A 22740-nucleotide genomic window follows, 5' to 3' on the forward strand; every position below is an offset into this window, starting at 1 on the left:
TATGAAATTAACAGTACTTGCTTCTTATGAAAGTGGATCTTGCCTAAACATAACCTTGACATCATCTGAGAATATTACGGAGAACACCAGAGGCATCTGATAACTGTTACAGAGAGTAAAGGGTTTCTAATATCAGTATGATTTGAGGGTATTTAGTTAGAGGTGGGCTATAAATTATGAAGACATCTTTCAATCCAGAGCACAACTTCAGTTGTTACCTAGAGAATTAAATATATCCAGGAGTTCATATAACCATCTCTACTAACAGTTTGTATACTCCAGACACTTTTTAAATCATAAATGAAGACTGAATACCTTAATATATTTTTTCAATCTTACTAGTGTTTTATACAAAATAAGACACTACATAATTACACTCTTAAGTGTGACAAGGGGTCCTCTGCATTAGACGCTTACCAAAAAATGTTGGGTTTACTGGATAGTGCCTTTCCTTGAAACTCATAGTCTTGCATTTATTATTTTTTCTTATTATTAATGTCATACTCTAGTTCTTGAGTTCAATTCCAAGCCTTTACCCAGCAGTGGTGCCTAAGCTCCCTACTTCAAATGCTCATCCAGGCTTCTTCATTCTGTGAGTAAACTTTGAGTGGTCTCATACAGCCTTGGTCATGTGTTCTTTTGAACTGTCTCCTGTTCTTCAGCTTTCACTTTATACCATCATATATATTATATGTTCACCTCTCTGAAAAGAAGTTATGTTCTCATTGCAGACAATGACCTAGCCATGTATCAAAGCCAGTTTCTGGAACTCCGTCAAAGACTACTGTATGCTGAAAAAGAAAATAAAAAAAGATCCCATGAACTGAGTAGTGCCCTAGATGAAATTAAACGCATAGTTGCGAAAAGAATGAACTTGACAACAAATCATACAGGTTTGTATGCATGAAAATCTACTGTGTTAAAAATTTGAAGTTTTGTGTGCTCGCGTTTCTTCATCATTGGTGTGGGGAGAAAAATTATTGCTTTGCAGATACCAACATTAGGTAAAAGTTTCCATGGAATGAAACCAAAAAGGTGGCAAGGGAACCTGTAACCCATCTTTAAATAGTATCAGCTGATAATTTAAAAATAAGGGGAAAAAAATAAAAGGAACTGACTGCAGTGATGTCATAGGGGCAAGCACAAATCAAACCTGTAATATTGTTAATCCAGCTTTTTACGGTGTTTGAACTCTGTTGCTGCCAACTACAGAGCACTGAATAAGCTATTTTTTCTAGCTTTTGCTATGCCACTACACGCTGATAATACTAGGACCTAATCTGGAAGGCAGGTACACTTCCTCGTGTGTTGCACAATCCTGGTCCCTTCCTCTTCAGGTGAGGGATGTTTTTGCCATGAGTACTTTGCCATCCTCCCTTGTGCTGGGTTTACTTCTGGTAAACCCAAGGCACAGCGGCGTGCATGGAGGATGTACAGTCTCATCCCGGCTGGCAGACTGCATGCAGCTGGGTTCTTGCCTGAACCCAGAGGCTGAGAAGTCCTGTGAGGTCCTGCTGGCTAGGTATAGCCTAGGAATCTTCCTTCTAGAAATTATGTTTATCTTGCAAGTAGTTTGTTAGCGATATGAAGGAAAATGCAAATGCATGACTTTTTTTTCCTTTTCCTTTTTTTTTTTTTTTTTAAGTGAATAAGGAAGGCTACTGCTTATAAGTGAAGCCTGTTTAAGAGAAGAAACACAAACCTGTGAACGGGAGTTTCTGTGCTTTTTTTTTTTTTTTTTTGTAAGAGGAACACCAAAATGCAATCAAATTTACTGTAGTGATCTGGCTTCTTCCCATTGTTTAATTAAAAGTTCACATTTATTTAAAAAACATATATCTTTGCCTTACAGGCTATTGTGCATTTTTGTCTATCTGCACCCTGGTAAATTGCATACAACAGATTAGACAATTCAATTCTGTTCCCTAAAAGAAATGATGTAGTAGTGCAGGATCTGCCTTCCTCCCTGTTCAGACTGCAAGACCTACTTCCCTGGGGAGAGAAGGAAACCCAGAAGGGGGGTGTCTCTGACCTGGAAGCATTCCACAGCACACGCAGACTTAAAAAAGAGTCTGGATGCTACTGAAAACTGCTACTTTAAAAACCTTGTTTGCATTCAGTACAGCAGGCTGGTATCTGATTAGAATAGAGAATTAACCAGGACTGTTAGAGGGGGAAAAAAGAACAAGGTGCATTCCTGTTTGGGGTAGTTAGCTTTTTTTTTTTTTTAATCCTGTTCTTCCCTGCCTCTCTTTGTTTGTTTACTCAATATTCAGTGGGACTGTTCAGATACATACAAGCAAATGTTTAACTGTGGGATAGGCCTTCTAAGTGTTAGACTGGAGACTGCATTGTCAGCCACCAGTAGTGTCGCATGCTGTGGACGAAGAGTTATTGCCTAATGCACACAATAGCAGCAGAGGAGAATGCAAGTCTCTCCTCTCTGCTCTTTACCCTTACTGAAAACAGCTGAATATGAGGAAGTGTTTAAGTTGTCGCTTCATAGGGTTCAAAGCAGAAATTTGTTAAAATTGCTGAATATTTCTTCTTTTTACTAAATTTATTTTTTATATTTTTATTGTTATTGTACACAATAAAGCCTAAGTCCTCCACAATAAAGCCCAGCCCTTGATAGATACTACTTACTAATAAAAATGGAAAGTCCCTAGAAAGTTGCAGAGGTGTTTAAACAGGGAAAAAATACCTCTGTGCAGCAAAATTCCAGTACATTTAATGCCAAAGCACGCTGAAAGGCTGTTAACATGATTTTGTTGGCCGAAACTAATTGAGGTGGTGTTCTGATACCATGTAGTGCACCAGCCTCTTTGCACAACTGATAAAATATCTGGAGGAGGCAGCCACTGAAGTAGGAATGCCTCCCTAGATAAATTCACAGGAGCTGTATTTTCTTTCAGTTTTTCTGTATTTTCATGCACATTGTAGGTAGCTAGTAGGATATTAGTAAAGTGAGTAGCAGACAATGACAGCCAGAATTCTAGTTTGGGAGCCATATGTCATGAAAGAGAGATTTCAGCCTTGAGGCAACTGGTAGAATAAAGCCTGGAGTGACCTTCGGTTCTGTTTCCAGGAAGTTTTCTTAAAGATTAGAAAGGCCATTTTCTATTCTTCCTACAATGAAATGTAGTCTTCATTTTAATCCATTCAAATATATATATATGTGTGTATATATATATATATATTTTTTTTTTTAATTGCCTTGTGCATATCTTTTCCGTTCGTATGGGTATCTTACATTATGTTTTTTGCTTTTTTAAAATTGAAAATGTAATTGAATATATAACTCTATAATTGAATTTTTATTGATTTAAGAATCAAGTAGTTCAAGTTTTCAATAAATTTATTTTAAAGAATTTTCACTACTACTGGAGCATTTGGGAATGCGTATATCAAGGAAGAGAAACTAGTAAATGAACGGTGTCTGGTTTTCATATGGCTTTTTAAAAATATATATATATTATTTATATGAGATCACACTTCAGTTATTTCAACATGAATAAATATTCCAATTATTTTCATCTTTGTTTTACTTTAGTAAAGCAAAATAAATATTCCTTATTTTTCTCCAAGCCACAACAGTCTTTTGTTTCCCACATATTTTTTTAAAGGCCTGGATCTTGTTTTCTCTTTTATACCATAGGACCTTTTATAACCTGGGAACTTCTGATTGAGCCCTGAAAACCACTGTGCATTAAATTCTGGGGAAAACACTTAACTTTCTTAAGCAATTAAGAAAGTTATTAATTAGAATCTATATTTGTTTAAAACTTTGGTAAGCAACTTGTAAAAAGAGCAAAAATTTGATATTTTTTAATTTCCCCACTGCTTTTAAAATAACTGTTCATTTTATTTTAAGATGGCCCAGTTCTACAACTGTTTAGGCACAGAGAAATGCAGGCAGAGCTCCCAGGACGTTCAGGCATGAAGCTTTGCATGATCTCCTGCATGGGGGGTTCGTACTGTGCAATTCTCAGCTTATGTTCCACGGGAGGGGCTCAGGCTGACCGCAGCATGTCTGTGCTCCAGCATTACCATAAACTCACCTGTGAGATCTTGTCAGGCCCATTTCTGAGATAGACTGGAGAAACTGGGAAAGTGGCATTAGGCTGAAACAGGACTTGACCACCAGGCAGGGTAATTATTAATTGTTATGAACTACGTGGCATTTAATCATTTTTGATGAATGGTTCTGATTGAATAACTTTGTGGTAATCTGCTAACATTGAATTGAGGAAACTAGCTATAGTAATAGCTAGTTAAAATAGGTAAAATAATAGCTAACAGCTTTTTATTTTATGTTTATGTGTGGATTTGTTGTTTCTTTAAGATGATGAGAAAGTATTAAACCTCACCAGGAAACTCCCCCTGCACCTTACAAACATGTACTACTACCTACCTCATCTTCGAGAATATGAAGATGCCATTTTTCCAAATGTTATTGTTGGGCAACAGAGAACTGGAGGTAGGAAATAAAGTTAAATTTATATTTTATACATATTTTTGTTTTGTATTAAGCTCTAGCATGTTCAAAGTTGGGAGGGTTTTTTCTCCATAATTTTTACAATGTTGCCAAATTGAACAAATGTTAATGGGGATAGCAAAAGCCGTCCACCACTCCCATCCCAGTTCAGGTCCCTACCCCTGAGTGTTCTGATAAACCTTTTTAAATATCAACAAGAATAGTCACAATTGAAAAGCAACATTCTTTCAATATTCAGTCATCTATTTACATGGCGAAGAAGCATTGGTTGGCAATTTTTCCTCACAAAACTAGTATAAGTAAGGAAGCCATGGACAATTTACAATGCATTCAGCTTGCTAAAGCTGAAACAAACTGAGAGGTGATGTGATGATTTGAAATATGTTTATAAATCTTCAGTGTAACTCTTTCACCATATGAGAAATGACCTGACACCTGCACAAATAATAATGAATTCCAGTGAACTGCAATACAAATGATTAAGCTGCATCTTCTCCCAACCATAGGTAAAAAGAACAGTCAAAAGCACTAAGCAAGCATTTGCTGGGTTTTGTAATTTGTTGAAATTTTAATTTTTCTCTGGGGGTGATTTTATGTAAAGAAACATTGGCAGCACTTTTGATTTGATTAAAAATATCTTGGCAGTGCCTGTGACAATGAATAACTTTCTACAGCCTTCTCATTAGTAGATGTAGTTAGAGCAATGTGATCTAGTGCAGTGGTTCTCACTGGAGTGCTCTTAGATTAGTGTGAGTCTGCAAAAGACCCCAGGTAGTCAGCAAAATGATTTGCAAACAACCTTCAGAAAACCGGATGTGCACATAAGCAAGCAAAAAAAAAAAAAAGTTGGAAGAAAAGTAATAAGTACTGAAAGAACACTCCATGTTTAATTTGTAATGTATTGGTAAATGGAAATCACAATAGCAAGACCACACTTTAAAAAGTACAGGTTGACCTTCAGCATGTAAGAACAAAGAAAACCCCGGTGGTTTAGCAAGTTACGTGCTGGAAAAGAACGTTGGAACTTCTGTATTTTCAAGTTGACGCTGGCACTGATGATAAAGTCTGGAGCAAGTCACTAACTGTGCCTATTCTTCAAAACCTTTTGCTTCCTTACCAGCCTCCTAAGGTTGTTGTGAATGGGAATATTCTGTAAGGACTAAGTATTGCATAGGTTTATTGAGTCATATGAGGTCACTGACTTCAGTAATGTCCTCACCAATGAAAAAAGAGTGGTCCTGCTTACCAGCTAACGATGTCAACAGTAGCACTGTCTTCGCCAGAGTCAATTTAAGTTCGTTTCTTCTTAATAATGATTATGCACACGTTCCTTTGTTCTTATTGACTGTGTTAAAGCCATTGGTTCCTATCAGTTTAACTACTCAGAAGGATTTTTGAGTTGGATTCCTTTCTGAGATACTCTGGACTCACATCCTGTGAGAACTTCCTCACTTCAGCAGTGCTGTTTTAACTCTTAATATTCAGATCTCCAGCTCCATACCAAGAGCTAGTATTTGTTTTGCAATACCCACTTCTGAAACTCAGTAGCAGATACATGTGTTTACCAGAAGTAGTAGTATGTCTGAGTTCCCAGATATTTACAATCTACCTAGTGTAGACTGGTGCTTGTAAGAAAGACACTGGTATCTGTAACCTAAACTTGCCTGAACGTCTCTCTTCTTCCAGGTAGTAAGTCAAATGCTGTCATAGTCAGAATGTAGGAATATGCTGACTAATTTTTCTATGTTCTTATAGGAATATTAACTGTCACCAAGTAAACTAATTAATGAATGTTCATGGTAGTAATTATCTCCTAACGTGATAGTCCCATTCAGATGAGACAATGGTCATGTCAAATCAAAATTAAAATGGAATTAAAGTTTCCCTTTACCTGACTTAAGACAATGTGGCTTTTCATTTCTTTCTTTGCAGTCTCATTGGTGATGGGTATTCCTACTGTGAAAAGGGAAAAACAAAGTTACCTGATGACCACACTGCATTCCCTGTTCTATGAACTTTCTGAAGAGCAAAAGAATGACTGTGTAATAATCATCTTTATAGCAGAGGTAAGTTTGTGTGGAAAGGTACAGTATACTAATAGAAATACAACATGGAAATTCATGTCTTAGTACAATAGCATAGGAGATGCTGCAAAATACCAGGCCTTTGGGAGGGGTTTCTTCAGTGCTGGAGGAGACACCACTTAGTGTCTTGGTCTTCGTATGTGGAGAAAACTCTGCAGCTCAGATGGCTGAAGGGGGGGAAAAAGTCATATTACATGTATAAACACAGTTGTTGCAGTAGGATTTTGATATAAAATCATATGATCTTACTATCTCTGAAAGTTGTGCTTTACTGAAAGAATGAAAAGTAAGTCCTTCACAGAAAAGTTTCATAGAACCTGAAAAAAGTAAACTTATTTTGTCTAACAAAAATATGGATTGTTTATTTGCTGTTTTGACATCATATATCTTGCAAAGTACCTTGACGTATTGGAGACTCTCTTGTGAAAAAGAAAATTGCTTTAAATCATTCAGAAATATGAATATTCCATGTTTGGAAAAGTAAACATTTCTCAGGGTAGAATATTAGCGGTAAATTAAATTTTCCTCATTCCAAAATGTCTTGAGCACATTGGAAAAAGCTACAGAAGAGAATTAGCTGTTGATACTTACTTGCAGGTGAAAGACTGTGCAATTATTCAAAACTCATGTTTATTCTTCATATTTCCTTGTGCTTCCATAAACAACATTAAATTTCACCAATGAATTGAATGTATTCTTAATGAACATATTCTTAGTGAAAATATGACGATATTTATTAGGAGTTAAAGCTTGCTTTTTTAGTTGAATCACTGCTTAAAACAGCTTTTGCAACTCTTAATACTATCAAACGGAACATAGTTCACTTTATTAAATTGGGTCATGACTTTCACGTTTCTGTTTGGATAACATGATAATTAGGTCTGATTTTAACTGGCTATGCTTCCTCCTAGGTATAATTTTCAGGAGCTGAACTTACATTATCATTGTTTATTTCCCAGTGAAGAGTCCTGGCACTTTGAGCTTTGCCTAGCTGCCATTTGGATAAACCTTCTATTATAGTCCTTTAGAGAGTTCTTTGAATTTCTGGGGGTTAACTTCTGAAATCGTATGGTTTCCCACTGTGGACAGTTCTAAAGTGCACTTTTAACAAACAGTAGCCTAAGTTTTTATTAGCAGTCCAATTCAGTCAATTCAGGATTAAAATGCTGCTGTAAGAGTTGGTCTCTGCCCTTTCCATCATCCTCAAAGTCACGTTCATGCAGCTTTCATTTTTCAGCCATGCAGTAAAATTAGAACAGGTTGATTGTGCTGTTATGAGAAGTGATAAGAACATGTAGTTATGGGAAAAGTGCAGGCATGTTCACTGATCATGATGGCACACCTTTCTTTTTCCCACAAAGCTTTAGAAGATCAAGGTAATTGTTTACATCGTGAGTTAAGTCAGAGTAATTTATTGGCTGGAAGTGATTAACAAAGTTGCTGGTATTTTTTCTTGTCACGGTTCTTTACGTGTCACATCACTTTTTTTAAATTTATATATATTACATTACAATTTTATTGTATAGTTGGTAATGATTACTTGCGTATTAAAAAATAAATAAATAAATCTTAACTTCCAAGACAGGTATTATATTGCTTTGGAAATCACATCCATTAAACTCACAACTGCTTAATGTAGTTAACAGAAGCGTTTTCCACACTAAAGCCATTAAATTTATGAAACAGCAGCAATGAGTAAGTATGTCCTCAAAATTTCCAGACAAGGAGTCCTAGGTTTGTTACCTTAGGAAGAAACTCTCTGTAAACATTTTAGGTATTGTTAGCTTTAGAAAATTTTGCTTAGGTGACTTTTCTCAACAGTCACAGGCCTCTTTTGTGACTTTTTGGATGATTAACCCAAAACAGTTCATTTTAGTTACAATTATATAACTGTGCTTTTCTGGCATAAGTGAAAGCTGTAGAACAGTTTATGCAGGAAATGGCTTGGCCACCTGCAGAAGTAATGAAAAAGCAAAATGTCATACTGTCCTGTAATAGAAATGCTACTGTAACATATTCCTCTTGCCTGGAATGAAATGAATTAGAAAATAAAAATGAAGTATTTGCATGTAAACATTTTCTACAAAATGTTGCTTAATGCTTAATACAGATACGGGTGACTTGAAATGAAAACTCGCTTCTTTTCTTTAGGTCAATGAAGAATATGTTAACAGTGTTGCAGAAAGTGTTAAAAGCAGGTAAGTCCTATACAGTGTAACTTTCAACAGCTAATAAACACATTTTGAGCTTTTACAGAAAGAATTAGAGCATTTCAGCAATAAATAACAACTCCACCATACTGAAATGGAACTGCTAAGAAATGAGGCAGAGATGCTCTCTTAGTATGGGTGAACACAAGGATTCAGAACTCAACTATATTTATCAGTTTATTTGCCTTTTTCTTTTCGTACATATGCTTCAGCTAATCAGATGAGGTTTCAGCTTAAGCATCTGATAAATATTTACTTGAACCTAAATCTTTTCTCTGTGAAATTAATGATGCAATGTAAAGCACCTGGGGCTACATGCATGTATTAGGTCTCCCCTGACTTCACAGCCCTACAATGTATTCTGATGTTTATCATGTTTTCTGTGGTTTTTTTTTTCCTTGTTTGCCTCTCTTTCATGAAGGCAACAGACTGGGCAGTAATCAGATTATATTATAATGTGAAACACTATTAAATGATGGGTAACACGAGATGGATATTCTTTGCCATGCAAAATTAATGTCAGAGTTATCAAATGAAGGTTTGGATCCCAATGCAGTTTTGCTTGTTATTACCGTTCTTTCACATAGATATTTACAACATCATGTGCATGTGAAAACCCTTAAAGTACCTTGAGAAGAACACTTCTAAATTAAAGTGCTGAGGTAAAAGAATACATTTGTTGGTACATTCATTTGGTCTTATGACAGCTGCTTTCTAAGAAGTGGTATAGTGTATGTAGCTAACAGTCACAAAACAGATAAGGCTAAGGCCCTGAAGCGCAATTGAGTGATAGAAAGCAAGATGATATCTGCATTGTGTTGCAGCACTCGTGTTGCTAGTTTCTGTGGTGCACAAGATTCTTTGTGAGTTAGGTACTCTGGCAGAGGCCCAAGTTGGCCAGCATTTGAAGTTAAACAGTCTTTTCCCCTCTGTCCTTTAAAATGACTGCAACAGAGCTCTCAATCTATCAATGCCTTCGTAGAATACTAACAAGAAAACAAACAGTTGAACAAACTCCCCAGAGAGGTTGCCCTTTTCCTTCACTTTTGGGGCTTTGCTCCTCCTGCTCAACCTGGGTTTCCTAGACTGTATTGACCATGTAGTTTTCTCCCCACGCTGAGCCTACTGGCTAAGTAGTAGCATTAGCTTCCCCCCTCTAGAGGGTTTAGCTAAGCTAGGAGTACTGCAATTTGGACAAGATCAAGATGCAGTCCTCCTCAGTACTGTTTAGGACCACAAGGTAAAATATGTACAGCAACTTCAGCACTTGCATCATTTTTATGCTGTCCTTACGGTTATTAAAAATGTTTTTGCAAAGTAGATGCTTTGTCAGTGTTATATGGTATGATTGAGATTGCTTTTCATAAACATGCTTGTACTGTGATGCACTTATTTTTTTAATGTTAGCCTGTTAAAATTCATTACAGAGAATGGGGAACTCAGTTCTGAGAACTCCTTATTTCAGCAATCCTATAACAATTAAAAACTAAAGAGTATTTGGTTTTTAGCATATTATAGAGGAAAGGTATACTTGATTTCCAGGTCTGGCTCCCTAAATTACATGTTTTTTCAATTACTTACAAAATGGAAAATGTACCATTTGGAGCTGAGACCCAGACTCCCTATACCAATCCCCCTCATTCCAAGACAGCATCATTTTGGCTGGAAGGTAGAATTAGAGTTAGAGCAAGAGGAAGGAATATGGTGGCTCTCACACAGTTGTGTATAATTCTAGATAGTGGATTCGCTATCATGAATTACTGCTGTATTTTGGCAGGATTTCTGATTCACTTCTCTAGTGTTTCTGTGACTTGTATGAGTTACTGTCTTGCCTGTTCTGATGCTTGTCAAAGATCTCTTCTTGGTTCCAAATGTCCCTAATTGGCAATACTTGTGAAAATGTTCTTTTCTAGTAGTAAATTCTACTTCTGGAGGAGCAGACCTAATTTTTGGGAGCTGCTGTCTGTGGTTGCAGTCAAACATCTTTTTGAGAAATGGGGTCTCACTAAACTTTTCTTCACAGTTTCCCCAAAGAAATCCAGTCTGGAGTCCTAGAGATCATTTCTCCTCCTGCTTCTTATTATCCAGATCTTTCCAATCTGAGGAAAACATTAGGAGATTCGGAGGACAGAGTAAGGTAAGATAGCTGCATAAAACCGAAGAACTCTTTTCTGAGAGTATAAAAATGGAAAATTCTGTGGAAGTCAACGTTGTTTGAGGTGATAATGGTTTTTGCATTTCAGAGCTAATGGACTTCAAGTGTACTCTTATTTATTTATTTATGACTATTACGCAAGGAGTTCTTGAGAAAAGATATGCTGCACATCAGCTTCAAGTTGTCTCTGGGCATCTCACAGGTTTTAAACCAGATGGATAATGCGTAGAGGTGATAGACTAGATCACAGAATCACAGAATCATCTAGGTTGGAAGAGACGTCCAAGATCATCTAGTCCAACCTCTGACCTAACACTAACAAGTCCTCCACTAAACCATATCACTAAGCTCTAAATCTGAACATCTTTTAAAGACCTCCAGGGATGGTGACTCAACCACTTCCCTGGGCAGCCTATTCCAATGCCTAACATGATCTGGTGAGAAAGGAAAAATAGGAAAACGTTTTATCTAACAGACAAGGGAGAAGCTTTGAGAACACACAAAGGAAGTCCTATGTGCCTCCTTAACTAACTAGTCAACTAATGTGGGTTTAATGACCTAACTTGTGGCGATTATGGACATGTCATAGTGCTGTAAATGGTATATCCTAACTTGTGGTGATTTCATTCAAATTCACAAAGACAGAGGTTATACCTTAACAAAATTGATTATTGGAGGAAAATAAATTTATTTGGAGGAAAATAAATTTATTGGAGAAAAAAAAAATATTTTGACCAACAATAACTGTAATTTATCAGAAAAAAAAAGTGTCTCTGGGAGCTACACAAACAGTGCCATCAAGAGAGCTGAAGTACTTAGAGCTTAGGTTGAGTGAAATCAGAAAGTGTATTTATGCATGTATAATTTATAGATCAACCTTGTATCTTCCAGAGCATAAACATGCATACGTACCGTATACTTAAGATATGATTTGATTTGAATCAGATACACTATGAATACAATCTTACGTTAATTGTTTTATATACTGATAAATAACTCTCTAGCTCAAGTCTTAGCATTGAGTATTAAAGGTCACCTTCATCCTTTGGTAAAATGCGATATTGTACTTCATAGAGAAAAATCTATGCTTACATTTAAACAAGAAAATGAAGTCTATCGACTAGTTTCTGTGTTGTTGATCGGTAAAAGCATTCGGCTTTATAATGTTGTGAATCACCTTTAAATAATTATTGTGTTTTGGTCTCTACTGTTCGTAATGTAATGAGTAGACTCTTTTAATAATTTGACATGAATATACTTGTTAAACATTTCGTTTCAGGCTGAGTTGATACAGATTGGAACGTCTTGCTTAGTTAACATTAACTTTTATGGGAAAGTCAAATTATTTACTAATGTTTACACTGATTATAGAGGAAATTTTACATCAAAAATACCTCTTGAGTACCTCTTGATTTCTTCTCTTAACAAGGAGTTAGAATACTCAACTTTATGATTTTACTGTTCTAATGCTTTTATTATAAAAATAACTCTTGGAATCCACCCAAGAAGATTTTCAGAATTTGCCGCTTGTATTTAGGTGGAGAACGAAACAGAATTTGGATTATAGCTTTTTAATGCTATATGCCCATCCTAAGGGAACATTTTATTTACAGGTATGTTCACATTATCATTAAGTTGCTGCAATACATCTGTACTGATTATTAGCTTTGGCAATTTTAATTTGCTCCTAAGGCCTCAATTAAAAAAAAAAAAAAATAATTTTCTGTGTATTTTGCCTGTGCTCTTTACAAGCATCCATACTATTTCTGTGTTTATACATATCTTGCACCTAGGTATATTTGAATAAATCTGTGTTCATTCCTGACATTTGTGATACCAAAGGTAACTGAAGCATTAAGCCCTTATTTCTTTAGGTTATGTGAGTCAGAGGTCAGCGTGTTTTCACTTGGTGCATAAAGACAGAATAGTGATGGTAGGTCCATGTTATAGCCCAGATCATCATGAAGCAAAATACCATAAAGGACTTTTCCAGATAGGGAAATGTACCAGTATAGTGACACTGGAGTCAAGGTTATACTGCAGATTGGTACAGATCCTAAATTCTCTGCATGATTTAAGATTTTAAGAAGATCCCCAAGCATTCAGGGTTAGGTTTAGCCATCGTTCTAGATTTGTGCTAATTTGCATTCCATAATGACGAAGTTTTAGAACACTATCGTGACTTGGGCGGCTTTGTAGAACCCATGTGATAAAAGAAACAGGAACAGTGGCAATTCTGGGAAATGAGTTTTCAACTCATTTTCAAGAAAATCAGGTAAAGAAATCTCTAGTTCGGTTTCAGTATAATTTAAACCAGAAGGGACCTGGTGCAGAAATCTGACAATGTTAAGTTTTTTCTCCTGAACTGAGATGAAATTTGAATCAGAATATGGAATTTTTCTTTCATCAGAATTTTCAAAAATTATCATGATTGTTTAACAATAGAACAGATCCGTACCATTTCTCATAGCTCGTGAATGTCAACAGTTTTTAAAAAGCTCAGAACAGCATTTTGCTTAGTTCTTAAATTTTTCCTGAGTCTTCTGCAGCTCAGACAGTCCTCAGGCTCTGTATCACATAAGTACCTCACAAGATTCCCAGAAGCAGAAGAGGAAACCGCAAGAGCAGGCATCTCGTACAATTCTTTTCAGAATTTAGCACAAACATATTTGGGCTGGGCTACTCGAGAGTCTATGGTCCACTTTCAAATTAGGTACAGGCACTAAGAAGACAGACAAAAAGCAAAGAGAGGTGTTGTCTACTAAACACTTGAGAGTTACTAGAAGGTGAGGTATTTTCCTGGGATTGTGGTATATTTAAGAACCCTACCCAAGTTTTGTAAGTGCACCTAGAGTATTAAGGCCTGGGCAACATGGTGAAGACAAATGTTAAGCGTGCTGGCAGACACGTATTATCTCTATTACCGATGTAGAATTATAAAGTTTCCAAGCATTCATATTTGACTGGAAATGACTCCTGTATTCTCAAATTCCTTTAAAAATAATAAAAAAAAAATGTGTGTTTTCTTACCTGGGACATCATATAAGGACTGAAGTATGTCATTTGGAGTAAAGCCTGGATTGTAATGGTCTGGTGATAGTTATTGCTGCATTCAGAATTTTCTTAGAAACTATGCTTTCCTCTTATCCTTACCTAGTAAATCCACTTCTTCATGTGTGTCCAGTCTGCAACTGCTTCTCTAGCACAGATTCTGACCTGCTCAGAAAATTCTCTGTAGAGTACAGCTAAAAAGATGGAGTACATGCTGCCATAAAGTTAGTTATATTCTCCCCGTTTGGAAGCTGTGTACTAGTCGAAAACAATCTAAAAATCCCTTTCCTCAGCCTGGTAGTAAGATTCATTTCAGTAATTAAAGGGAAAAACTTGAGCAATGATAGATGTAATTTAATGTTTTGTCAGGAATAGTATCATTTGAGTGACTGATACTCAAACTTACGTAGTCAGTCTTGATGTCTACAGAGCAGTTGATATCATGAGCCAGGCAAAATCTTAGATGAATAAACATGTAAACACCCCATGCTAGGATAGTGCTGAATCAGGATTTTAAAAAGTAGCTTTGTGGAGTGCATTGAAGCTAATGGGGTTACAGTATGGATGAACCTTACCTACTGATCGAACAAGAACTTTGAAAAAACATCGTTTTTTTTTCCCTGTGCAAGTTGAGGGAGCTGCATTGTGTATTTATATACAACATATATTGTTATATATACTGGTAATACATATAACCAATAGCAATTATCTCGTCACCTTTATTGTAATTTTTTGTGTCTCTCTCTAATGGTTTTAAGGCCTGAGCAAAAGCTCAATTAAGTCATTAGGACTCTTTTTATTGAATTTTTTTTCCAGTAGACTGTAAGTTAAGCCTTCTATTTAGTAGAATTCTAGAAGGAATAACTTTCATGGAAGTGCATTTTTATCTGAAAATTTCTTTATATACAACAAAAAATAAGAAGGATTTTAATGGAATGAACTAGTAGAGGTTTGTTGTCTGTGGAAAATGAGAGAATAAGATTTTTCAGTTTAATAGCCCTCACAGATTTGTCAAACACTAATTCAAAACAGAAAAATACTCTAGTATAGTTTAGAAAGGAAGATCTATTCCTGTCTGATGCCTGCACTTCCATTGTATGCTACCACTTTTTTGTCACTTCTTCATTCTGCCTTCTCTTAGGCAGATAGTATACACAAAAAAAAAAGGGAAAGACATTAGTTGCCTGTCTTTTAGGAAACTGACACGGCTTGCTATTGTGTATGTATCTTTTTTTCATGACAAAGCACTGATGAGTAAAGGGAAATTAGCTGTGGCCACATGTTCTGCTGGTCTTTAGAAGGCAATTGGGCTAATGGACTAGACAGTTCTTATCGTAAATTTCCTGAGCAAGCTGTGTACAGCCACTGCATAACTTCCTTCAGCAGATAAGAGCATATAAAGAACAAGTGGCTGTAAGCTGAAACCAGAAAAAATCCAAGTGGGTACAGTGTATTGAATGTTAATGGTAGCTGCACACAGTGTAACTTGCTGAAAAATACCCAATACTGAAATCCCCAAGTGATGGCAAATGTTCTTCAAGAAGATATGCTTTAGCTGAATGCAAATCATGAGGCTCAGCACAGGGTTCATTAAATTACTTTTCATGGCCTTGTTGCCATGGCCGTGTCTGCTCCAGAAGAGACCATTTCAGACTTCTCCCTAGTTAGAACTACGTACAGTTCAGAGCCACATTCACAGCCATCAGAACCTCTATGTTTTTCATCCTTAGAACCTTTGTATGCTTTCTTCTAGTGTTTTTTTGTACTGTAGTCTCACTAGATATTTAAGATACTGCGCACTCTGTTTTTCCTCCTTTTTTGGGTGTCCCCTCAACTTCTCTGAGGGTTCTCCGAAAATCTTTTTGATTCTTTGCCTTCTCCCTTTACATGTAGCCCCTGGATAATCCTCTTAGCTCATTTAATTCTATACAAGACTTCTTGTAAGTTGTTGGGCTGTTTTCTTTGTTTTTGTTTGTTTATTTTGCTGTTCTCTTTTGCTTAACTGTCTTCTCAACTCAAACCTCAGATCTCAGAGTCTGTTAATAACAGTTCATCTTGATATCAGTTCATCTCTGTTTTTTGATATCTTACCATCAGCATAAGCTGACAGGATCAAAACAAATCTCTTAATCACGTCTTTGAATTTTGTTCTACTTCCTCCTTGTCTCAGTGTTGACATTTCTCCCCCACCAGCCTTACACTTACATGCTTGTAATGGCCAAATTCGGCTAAAAGTTGTAGGCCTGCTCCCTCAAACTGCTCTTGCTGACACTGCACTGAATCTGTTGAGGGTGTAAAACTTGCGGAAAGCCATGCATTTTTTCCCCATAGCATTTGTTTTCTACCTATTTAGCTCTCTAAACTAGATCCCAATGCCATAAGACAAGCACCAGGGCCAATAAAGTACAGCAGTTAGATCAAATTAACTGTATTGTTTCGCTGCACCCCAACAACATTTTCTGAAGGCTTAGACTCCTCTTCCTGTGTTTTTCACCTCCATACCAAATTCAAACCCTGTATTACTTGCTCCTTAGTTATTTCTGGAATCTGTTTATTTTATTTGTGTGATTGACTTTAAACTCCTTGTTTGGAATCGTTACCCACAGTTTTAGTAACTGGCATAGCTTCTGGCTTTTCATATCTCCCATTCTTCTCTGAAAACTGTGCAAAAATGCTGCCAAGTCCTTTCCCATTTCCTTGATGGATATCACTCTCCTTCTCTGACTGTCCTTTAGTTGGCTTTACTGTCGTGTTTGGTTTCAGCCTTTACAACATGTTGAGCTCTATGTATTTCTCTTCTTCAGTGTTTCACAGCGTTTCTTCTTTCACGACTAGTATTCCCTGAAATGTCTTGCTTTCTGCTAGCCCCTCTCAGTAATCATCCCCAGTTCTTCTCCTCTGTCACCTTTTAGGTACGACAGAGTCTGCCCAGGCTAATCTGCAGAGCCTCTGACCATCTGCTTTAGGCGTCTTTCTTTCCAAAGAATTAGCTCCTGCTGCTTATCAGTGCTTATACAACTTCAGTACAAACTGTCTATTGTCTTCCTTAACCTCTGTCTTTTTGCTTAAAGTTTTCTTTTACGTGGTAGCCCTATAAGGTAGGGAGAAAAAATGAGAAGCACTCATGGTGTTGCAGTCAATCCTGTAAATAAATATTTAATGAATGATACTAGAACAGAGAGATATGTAGAAGCTAAATAGCAATCCACTGTAGTTTGGCACAGCTTCAGTACAAACTGTGCAGCAGTCACGCACAGTGCGGTTATCACTCACGTAGCAATATCACCACCTCTTCTGCAAGCAATAAAACCACCAGTTGCCTTTTGTTGTTGTTGTTTTTCCCAGTTGGAAGATGATATTATAGCCAAACCTGATTATATTCAAAGTATAAAAAACTTTGCGGCTGAACAGTCCCAAGAGTGGATGATTCTTGAGTTTTCCCAGCTTGGATTTATTGGTAAGTACTAAGGCCTCAGCAGGGTCAATTGATTTGGAGCTATGTAAGTAGAGTAGGTCTCATTCAGAATTACAGTTCATATATGGAAAGACTTGCATATCAAAACTTCCCTGGCTCTTCAGGAAAACTCCCACTGCAAGCCTTTTACTTTCTGTGCTCTTTGGCACTGTCTTTTTAATGGAGTATAGGATCTATAGTTGGGTTCCCGTAAGAAGCAAATTCTTCCACATCAAGGCACTACATGCTCCTGCAACACGTAGCCTTCCTTTCAAGAATGGAATTTCCACAGTTTATAAAATATCTGTTTCCTTTCTGGAGAAGAACATGCATCCCATATTGTAGTATAGTTTTTGTTTGTTTGTTTTACTATTTTTATAATAGTCAGTTTCCTATTATATTTTTTCTTAGGTTATAACGCAATTTACTTGTGATATTGACTTGTGATAACACCTTATAACTGTTAGGTCAAACAAAAACTCTAACAAGATCTGCTAATAAAAATAGCAAGAGAGCTAAATGAAAGTGGTAGTATTATAAAAGCAATGTTTTTTATATCTAGATCTGAATTTAAATATATTCAGTATACTATTACCATTGAAATTGTATGCTTAGCATTTTGAGAGATTGTTCAGACTTTGTTTTATCTGACACACTGATACAAGCGATGGGCAGACTTGTGTTTGAACTAGGACATAACTGCATGCTTGATTACTCAGCTGGTTGACTTTGTGAGAATATCTCCAAGCATGGGATAGAAATCTTTTCAAAATTACAAGTTGGAGGACAAGCAACTAAGTACCAAAGCTGGAGTCTGTGTAAAATTTCCACTCAATATCAGAATTGCATCTGTGTATTTAAGGCTGAAATAAAGATAAAATGGTGATTACTGTGCAGCAATAAACATATTTGAATATGCACCTTCTTGTCTTGCCTTCAGGAAAATTGTTTAAATCAGAAGACTTGCCACCCATAGTGGAATTTTTTCTAATGTTCTATAAAGATAAGCCCATAGACTGGCTTCTGGACCACCTGCTCTGGGTCAAAGTGTGCAATCCAGAAAAAGATGCAGTAAGTATGTCTATGAATTTATGAATACAGATAACATTCAAGCAGTCTCTGTGACCAAAAAAAAACCCCACAACATTTTGAAAAAGCAGAATCAAAATCTCTTGGATGACTCAAGAGCTGATATAGACCTTCATAGTGTGTAACTTTGTTGGAGCCCAATGGGACGTATGGAGAGGTCTGACTCACAGAAATTTAGATTTCCACATCAGAGCTGTTTTACATCTGTCAGCTCAGAACAAGGTCAAGTGCAAGTGCTCATCTTCCTGCAACTAGTCATTTAGGCAATCCTGAAGCATCAAAGGAAATTTTGATTATATAAACCTTTATGGGACTGGCACTTTTCATAACCTTTTACTGACCTTCTAATATGAAAGCTTGTAAAGCATACAATCTTAAGATCACAGTTACAAATTTTACATACCATTTCCTTTCTTTCAGGAAGCAGAACTTGTGTTTTGTTTTAAATCATTTACTGTCTGGGAAAAAAGCTTGACTCTTTGCCTAAAAGAGAAAAAAGGGAAATGTGTAGACTGAAAGGATGAAATGATACTTTTCACTGAAAATGAAAGAGACACTTATGTTGAATTAAAAAAAAAAAAAGCCATTTGTAGCATTGCAGGTGAACCCAATGACATGTTGACATCTTAAGGATTACTTTATATCCCTTTGACTTCTTTAACTAGCTTTTGGTGATGGTCACTACTCACAGTCTTCCTGTATAACAGGCTGTGCCACAATGGAACGACCAGAGTTTCTCTCCTCGTTTTTTTTTTTTAAGGTTCAAGAGTTTTGTTTGATTAGCGTAGTGAGTTCCCACACCAGTTGTTTGCATATGTGTTATTTTTGTGTTGATAAGGAGGAAGAGATAGATAGGAATTGTGCAGAGCAGGAGACTGAGGAGAGTTGAACAAATGGGCCTCCTCTGCTACAACTGTGTAGCAGAGGTAACTCCTGGGGACCACAGAAGTTGCCTGGTTTTACACTTCAGTAACGCCACTGAAGAGTCTCCATTCCCAGTTCATGCAGATAGGATTAAGCTTTGAAATTATACTTTTCTGAGGCTGGCTTATAGGAGTTAGTGATCCATAAGTACCTCTAATTTATGCTCTTGCCCACCTGCAATAACTTAAAAAAAAAAAAAAAAAAAAGGTGTTAATATCACCCCTTCCAGATCTGTCTCACATGTGCCAACCTCAACTCCTATATATTAAACATTCTACTTGCATTTCTAAATGACTGTGCTAGTTTATTTCATATATAAATCATATCTGAATCATATCTAAAACAATGTGGTGTTCCTGAAAGGCAGGCAGGTGGATTGTGCGAGCCTGCCCTGGCCAAACCAAAGCAGACTAGTACCAGCAAGTTTCTAGTGAGTTTCACTTCTGCAATTGCAATTTCAATTGCTGTGGGTAGTAAATAAACATTAAGTCAAGCCAGCCTTGTGTTTTCCACTGGGAAAGAATGACCAGGGACAGACACCTACTGGAACTGCTCATAAGGGTACAGAAAACGGAGGCTGGGAGAAGGACAAGGATCCCTGCTGATCTTCCCCTATTGATTAAAGAAATGATTTGAAAGCTGGAGTTTCCTATAGAAAAGGCAAGATGACAGAAGTCCTCATGCTTTCCCTCTTCCAAGCAACTGAGTGTGTCACTGAGTGATTGCACAATATGCCTCATGGGAGGGTCAGTGGGTACCTGTTCACGGCTTTTATGTGCCATTCTGTGATGATGGGTGTCTGGCATGTTTTCAGCCTGGACTGAGTATTAACATCTCAAGATCCAGCTACTTCTGTCCACCAAGTTGGAAGATGATTCGTCAGATCTCTGTGTGGTTCAACAACTTTATCCTGTTTACCTCCTGTGAACCATCATCTGCTAGTTTGACTAGCAGTGGCATATCTCTATCCAGCGTAGCACAGGGACTAGCAGGCTGCAAAGATGGGAGCCGTGGCTCATCCAGGAGCCTTGTTTCAGTTTCTGTGCAACTGACTGCAATGGGTCATCCCACTGTACTAAGTGTGCTCAGCTGCTGCCGTGGCATGAAAGGAGATGTATTAGAGACTACGTTATTTCAGAGGATGAACCGCCAACCCAGTCAGGAGAAAAGGCTAAAAATTTATTTTCTTAAAGTGCTTTTTTTAATTTTACTTTTTTCCATAGCAGACAGACAGCACTTTTTTCAAAGAAAAAGCTGCCAGTAAATCAATCTTCGTGTGTCGTGTTCTTATGTTGTTTTGCTGAACATCTGCTGTGGACAAACATAAAAATACTTAGTTCTGCTGAGAGCCTTCTTCCAGGTGGTTTTGTACTTTTAGTTAGTACTTCTGTGAGAACCATAAATCCCCTATGAATTTTGCTATTTAAGCCAGCTGAGTGAAGACTATCACTTCTAGCTTTAGAAGGCTTTGATATAATTACGTGACATTTTTCTTTATAGAACTGGAAGCATATTATTGAAGAGGTAAACACATTACCCTCTCAAATCTAAAGATGTGAAACCTGTGATATAGAGAGGTTAGATGATCTTTCAAACTCATACAATTGTTCTGTGGCAGAACCAAGAGTCTCAGGGAGTCTAATTTTTACTCTGCAGTCTTCTATGCCATTATGTCTTGTTATGTCTTATGTAAATAAGACATAATATTGTATATTATTGTAATGTGTTTGCTTCATTGTATCTAACGTTGATGCTCTATGCATATAGAGCAAAAATTACATTTAAAGAAATTATTTGCTATCATACAAAAAGAAGGAAACCCCCAAATTAGTACCAAGTATAGTTATTTAATTCTTTGGTGTATATATCATGTCACAAAGTGTATCTAAACCAGAAAATGGGGATATAAATACAGTATCTAGGGCCTTTACTTAGTTTTAGGGTAAAATATATGTAACACATAGTATGGTACTGTATATTACATTATAACCTTCTCAAACATAGCAGAAAGAGCCAAATGATAAAGATGGATTCTGGCTACACTTCTATCTCAAGATGGTCAGTTTTGGTCAAAATAGAATGATATGGCAAGGCCAAAACTTGAAATTATATTTGCCAGAAACAGAAAAAACAAAACACAAACACAAAAAAATCACTTTCAGATCTGAGGTGCGTTTTTGTTGTTCCAAATGCGATTGATGATGGGCAGTGTATACAGTGCAGAAATCCCTGAATTAGTGGTGGTTGAGCCTGAAAGTCTACATAGCACCATGAGTGGAATTACGAGTTTATATCTGGAAACTGTATGTGAAATAAGGTGTCTGTTAATCTAAGGATTACTCGTGTAAATATGGGTAAAAAACCTGGACCCATACCCTCAATGACATAATGAAATCACCTGATTGGTTTTCATCTCCTTTATTTTAATAAGACTTCACCCTCTTTACTTTCTTTCCAGGTACATTGTGAAAAGGAAAAGGCAAAGATACGTATCCGTGCTAAACCATCTCTCTTTCAGCATATGGGAATTCATTCATCATTGTCTGGGAAGATACAGAATTTGAAAGTATGGATAAGAAATTACTGCCGTATTTCTAAATTACATGCTTATGTTCTGGCTTGTTTCTCATATTGGTATCAAGCATTTCATCTTTGGCATTTGATGGCACTTCCATTTCCAAGAAATGCTGGCTTACAGATTGGTGTGTGTGTGTGTGTAGTATCGATCTAACATCTGAATTACAGATAGGACATACTGCTTCTGCAGAAACATCTTTGAATCTCTAATCTGAACAATTACACTAGTAGCAGTAGCATTTTGTGGCATGTAGGAATCCTCTGCACAGCGCAAGGTTTCATGCGCTATGCGCCGTACAAACACAAAGGGTTATGATGGTATCTTTTGGCTAAATAGTCCACAATACCAACACAGAGGATTATTAATAAGAAAAGGATACTGGTAAGATAAGAGCGTGGCTCTGCTGATGGCAGTAGGTTGTTAGGGAGAGTTTGGGGGGCAAATAGTAGATCTGCCAGGTATCTGATAAGTTAAAGAGCTGTGAAGCACCAGATTTCAGGGATGTTCTGTTAGTGCCATTTAGACCACTCATGAGATAATTAGAAATGCACCATTGGATCAGACTAGATGTTCAAGTAGCCTCTAGCAGAGGCCAATATTGGATGTTCTGGCAGAAGGTATAGGAGACAACCACAAAATAGTCTACCCTGGAGATGTTTCTTTTTCAGTCTAGACAGCTGAGAAATAATCAGTACAG

General features: G+C 36.8%; 1 protein-coding gene and 1 long non-coding RNA gene across 7 annotated transcripts in view; one reads left to right on the forward strand and one right to left on the reverse strand.

The window, feature by feature from the left end:
• Positions 1 to 22740, forward strand: part of MGAT4D (MGAT4 family member D) — a 59877-nt gene that overhangs the window by 30425 nt on the left and 6712 nt on the right. For all 4 annotated transcript variants that reach the window (XM_040554792.1, XM_040554790.1, XM_040554791.1 and 1 more), the window contains 9 exons: positions 732 to 893; positions 4346 to 4480; positions 6431 to 6564; positions 8734 to 8780; positions 10816 to 10929; positions 12485 to 12560; positions 17344 to 17455; positions 18393 to 18523; positions 21924 to 22031. In XM_040554792.1, the coding sequence (XP_040410726.1) occupies positions 746 to 893; positions 4346 to 4480; positions 6431 to 6564; positions 8734 to 8780; positions 10816 to 10929; positions 12485 to 12560; positions 17344 to 17455; positions 18393 to 18523; positions 21924 to 22031 (1005 nt within the window). In that variant the 5' untranslated portion in view covers positions 732 to 745. The remainder of the gene's footprint in view (positions 1 to 731; positions 894 to 4345; positions 4481 to 6430; positions 6565 to 8733; positions 8781 to 10815; positions 10930 to 12484; positions 12561 to 17343; positions 17456 to 18392; positions 18524 to 21923; positions 22032 to 22740) is intronic.
• The window catches only part of LOC121069085, a 33610-nt gene that overhangs the window by 4156 nt on the left and 6714 nt on the right, over positions 1 to 22740 (reverse strand). For all 3 annotated transcript variants that reach the window (XR_005819245.1, XR_005819244.1, XR_005819243.1), the window contains exons 2-4: positions 18945 to 19024; positions 6390 to 6454; positions 700 to 791 (exon numbers count right to left, since the gene is read on the reverse strand). This is a non-coding gene — a long non-coding RNA (uncharacterized LOC121069085). The remainder of the gene's footprint in view (positions 1 to 699; positions 792 to 6389; positions 6455 to 18944; positions 19025 to 22740) is intronic.

Source organism: Cygnus olor, chromosome 4 (genome assembly GCF_009769625.2).
Source record: "Cygnus olor isolate bCygOlo1 chromosome 4, bCygOlo1.pri.v2, whole genome shotgun sequence".
NCBI lineage: Eukaryota > Metazoa > Chordata > Aves > Anseriformes > Anatidae > Cygnus > Cygnus olor.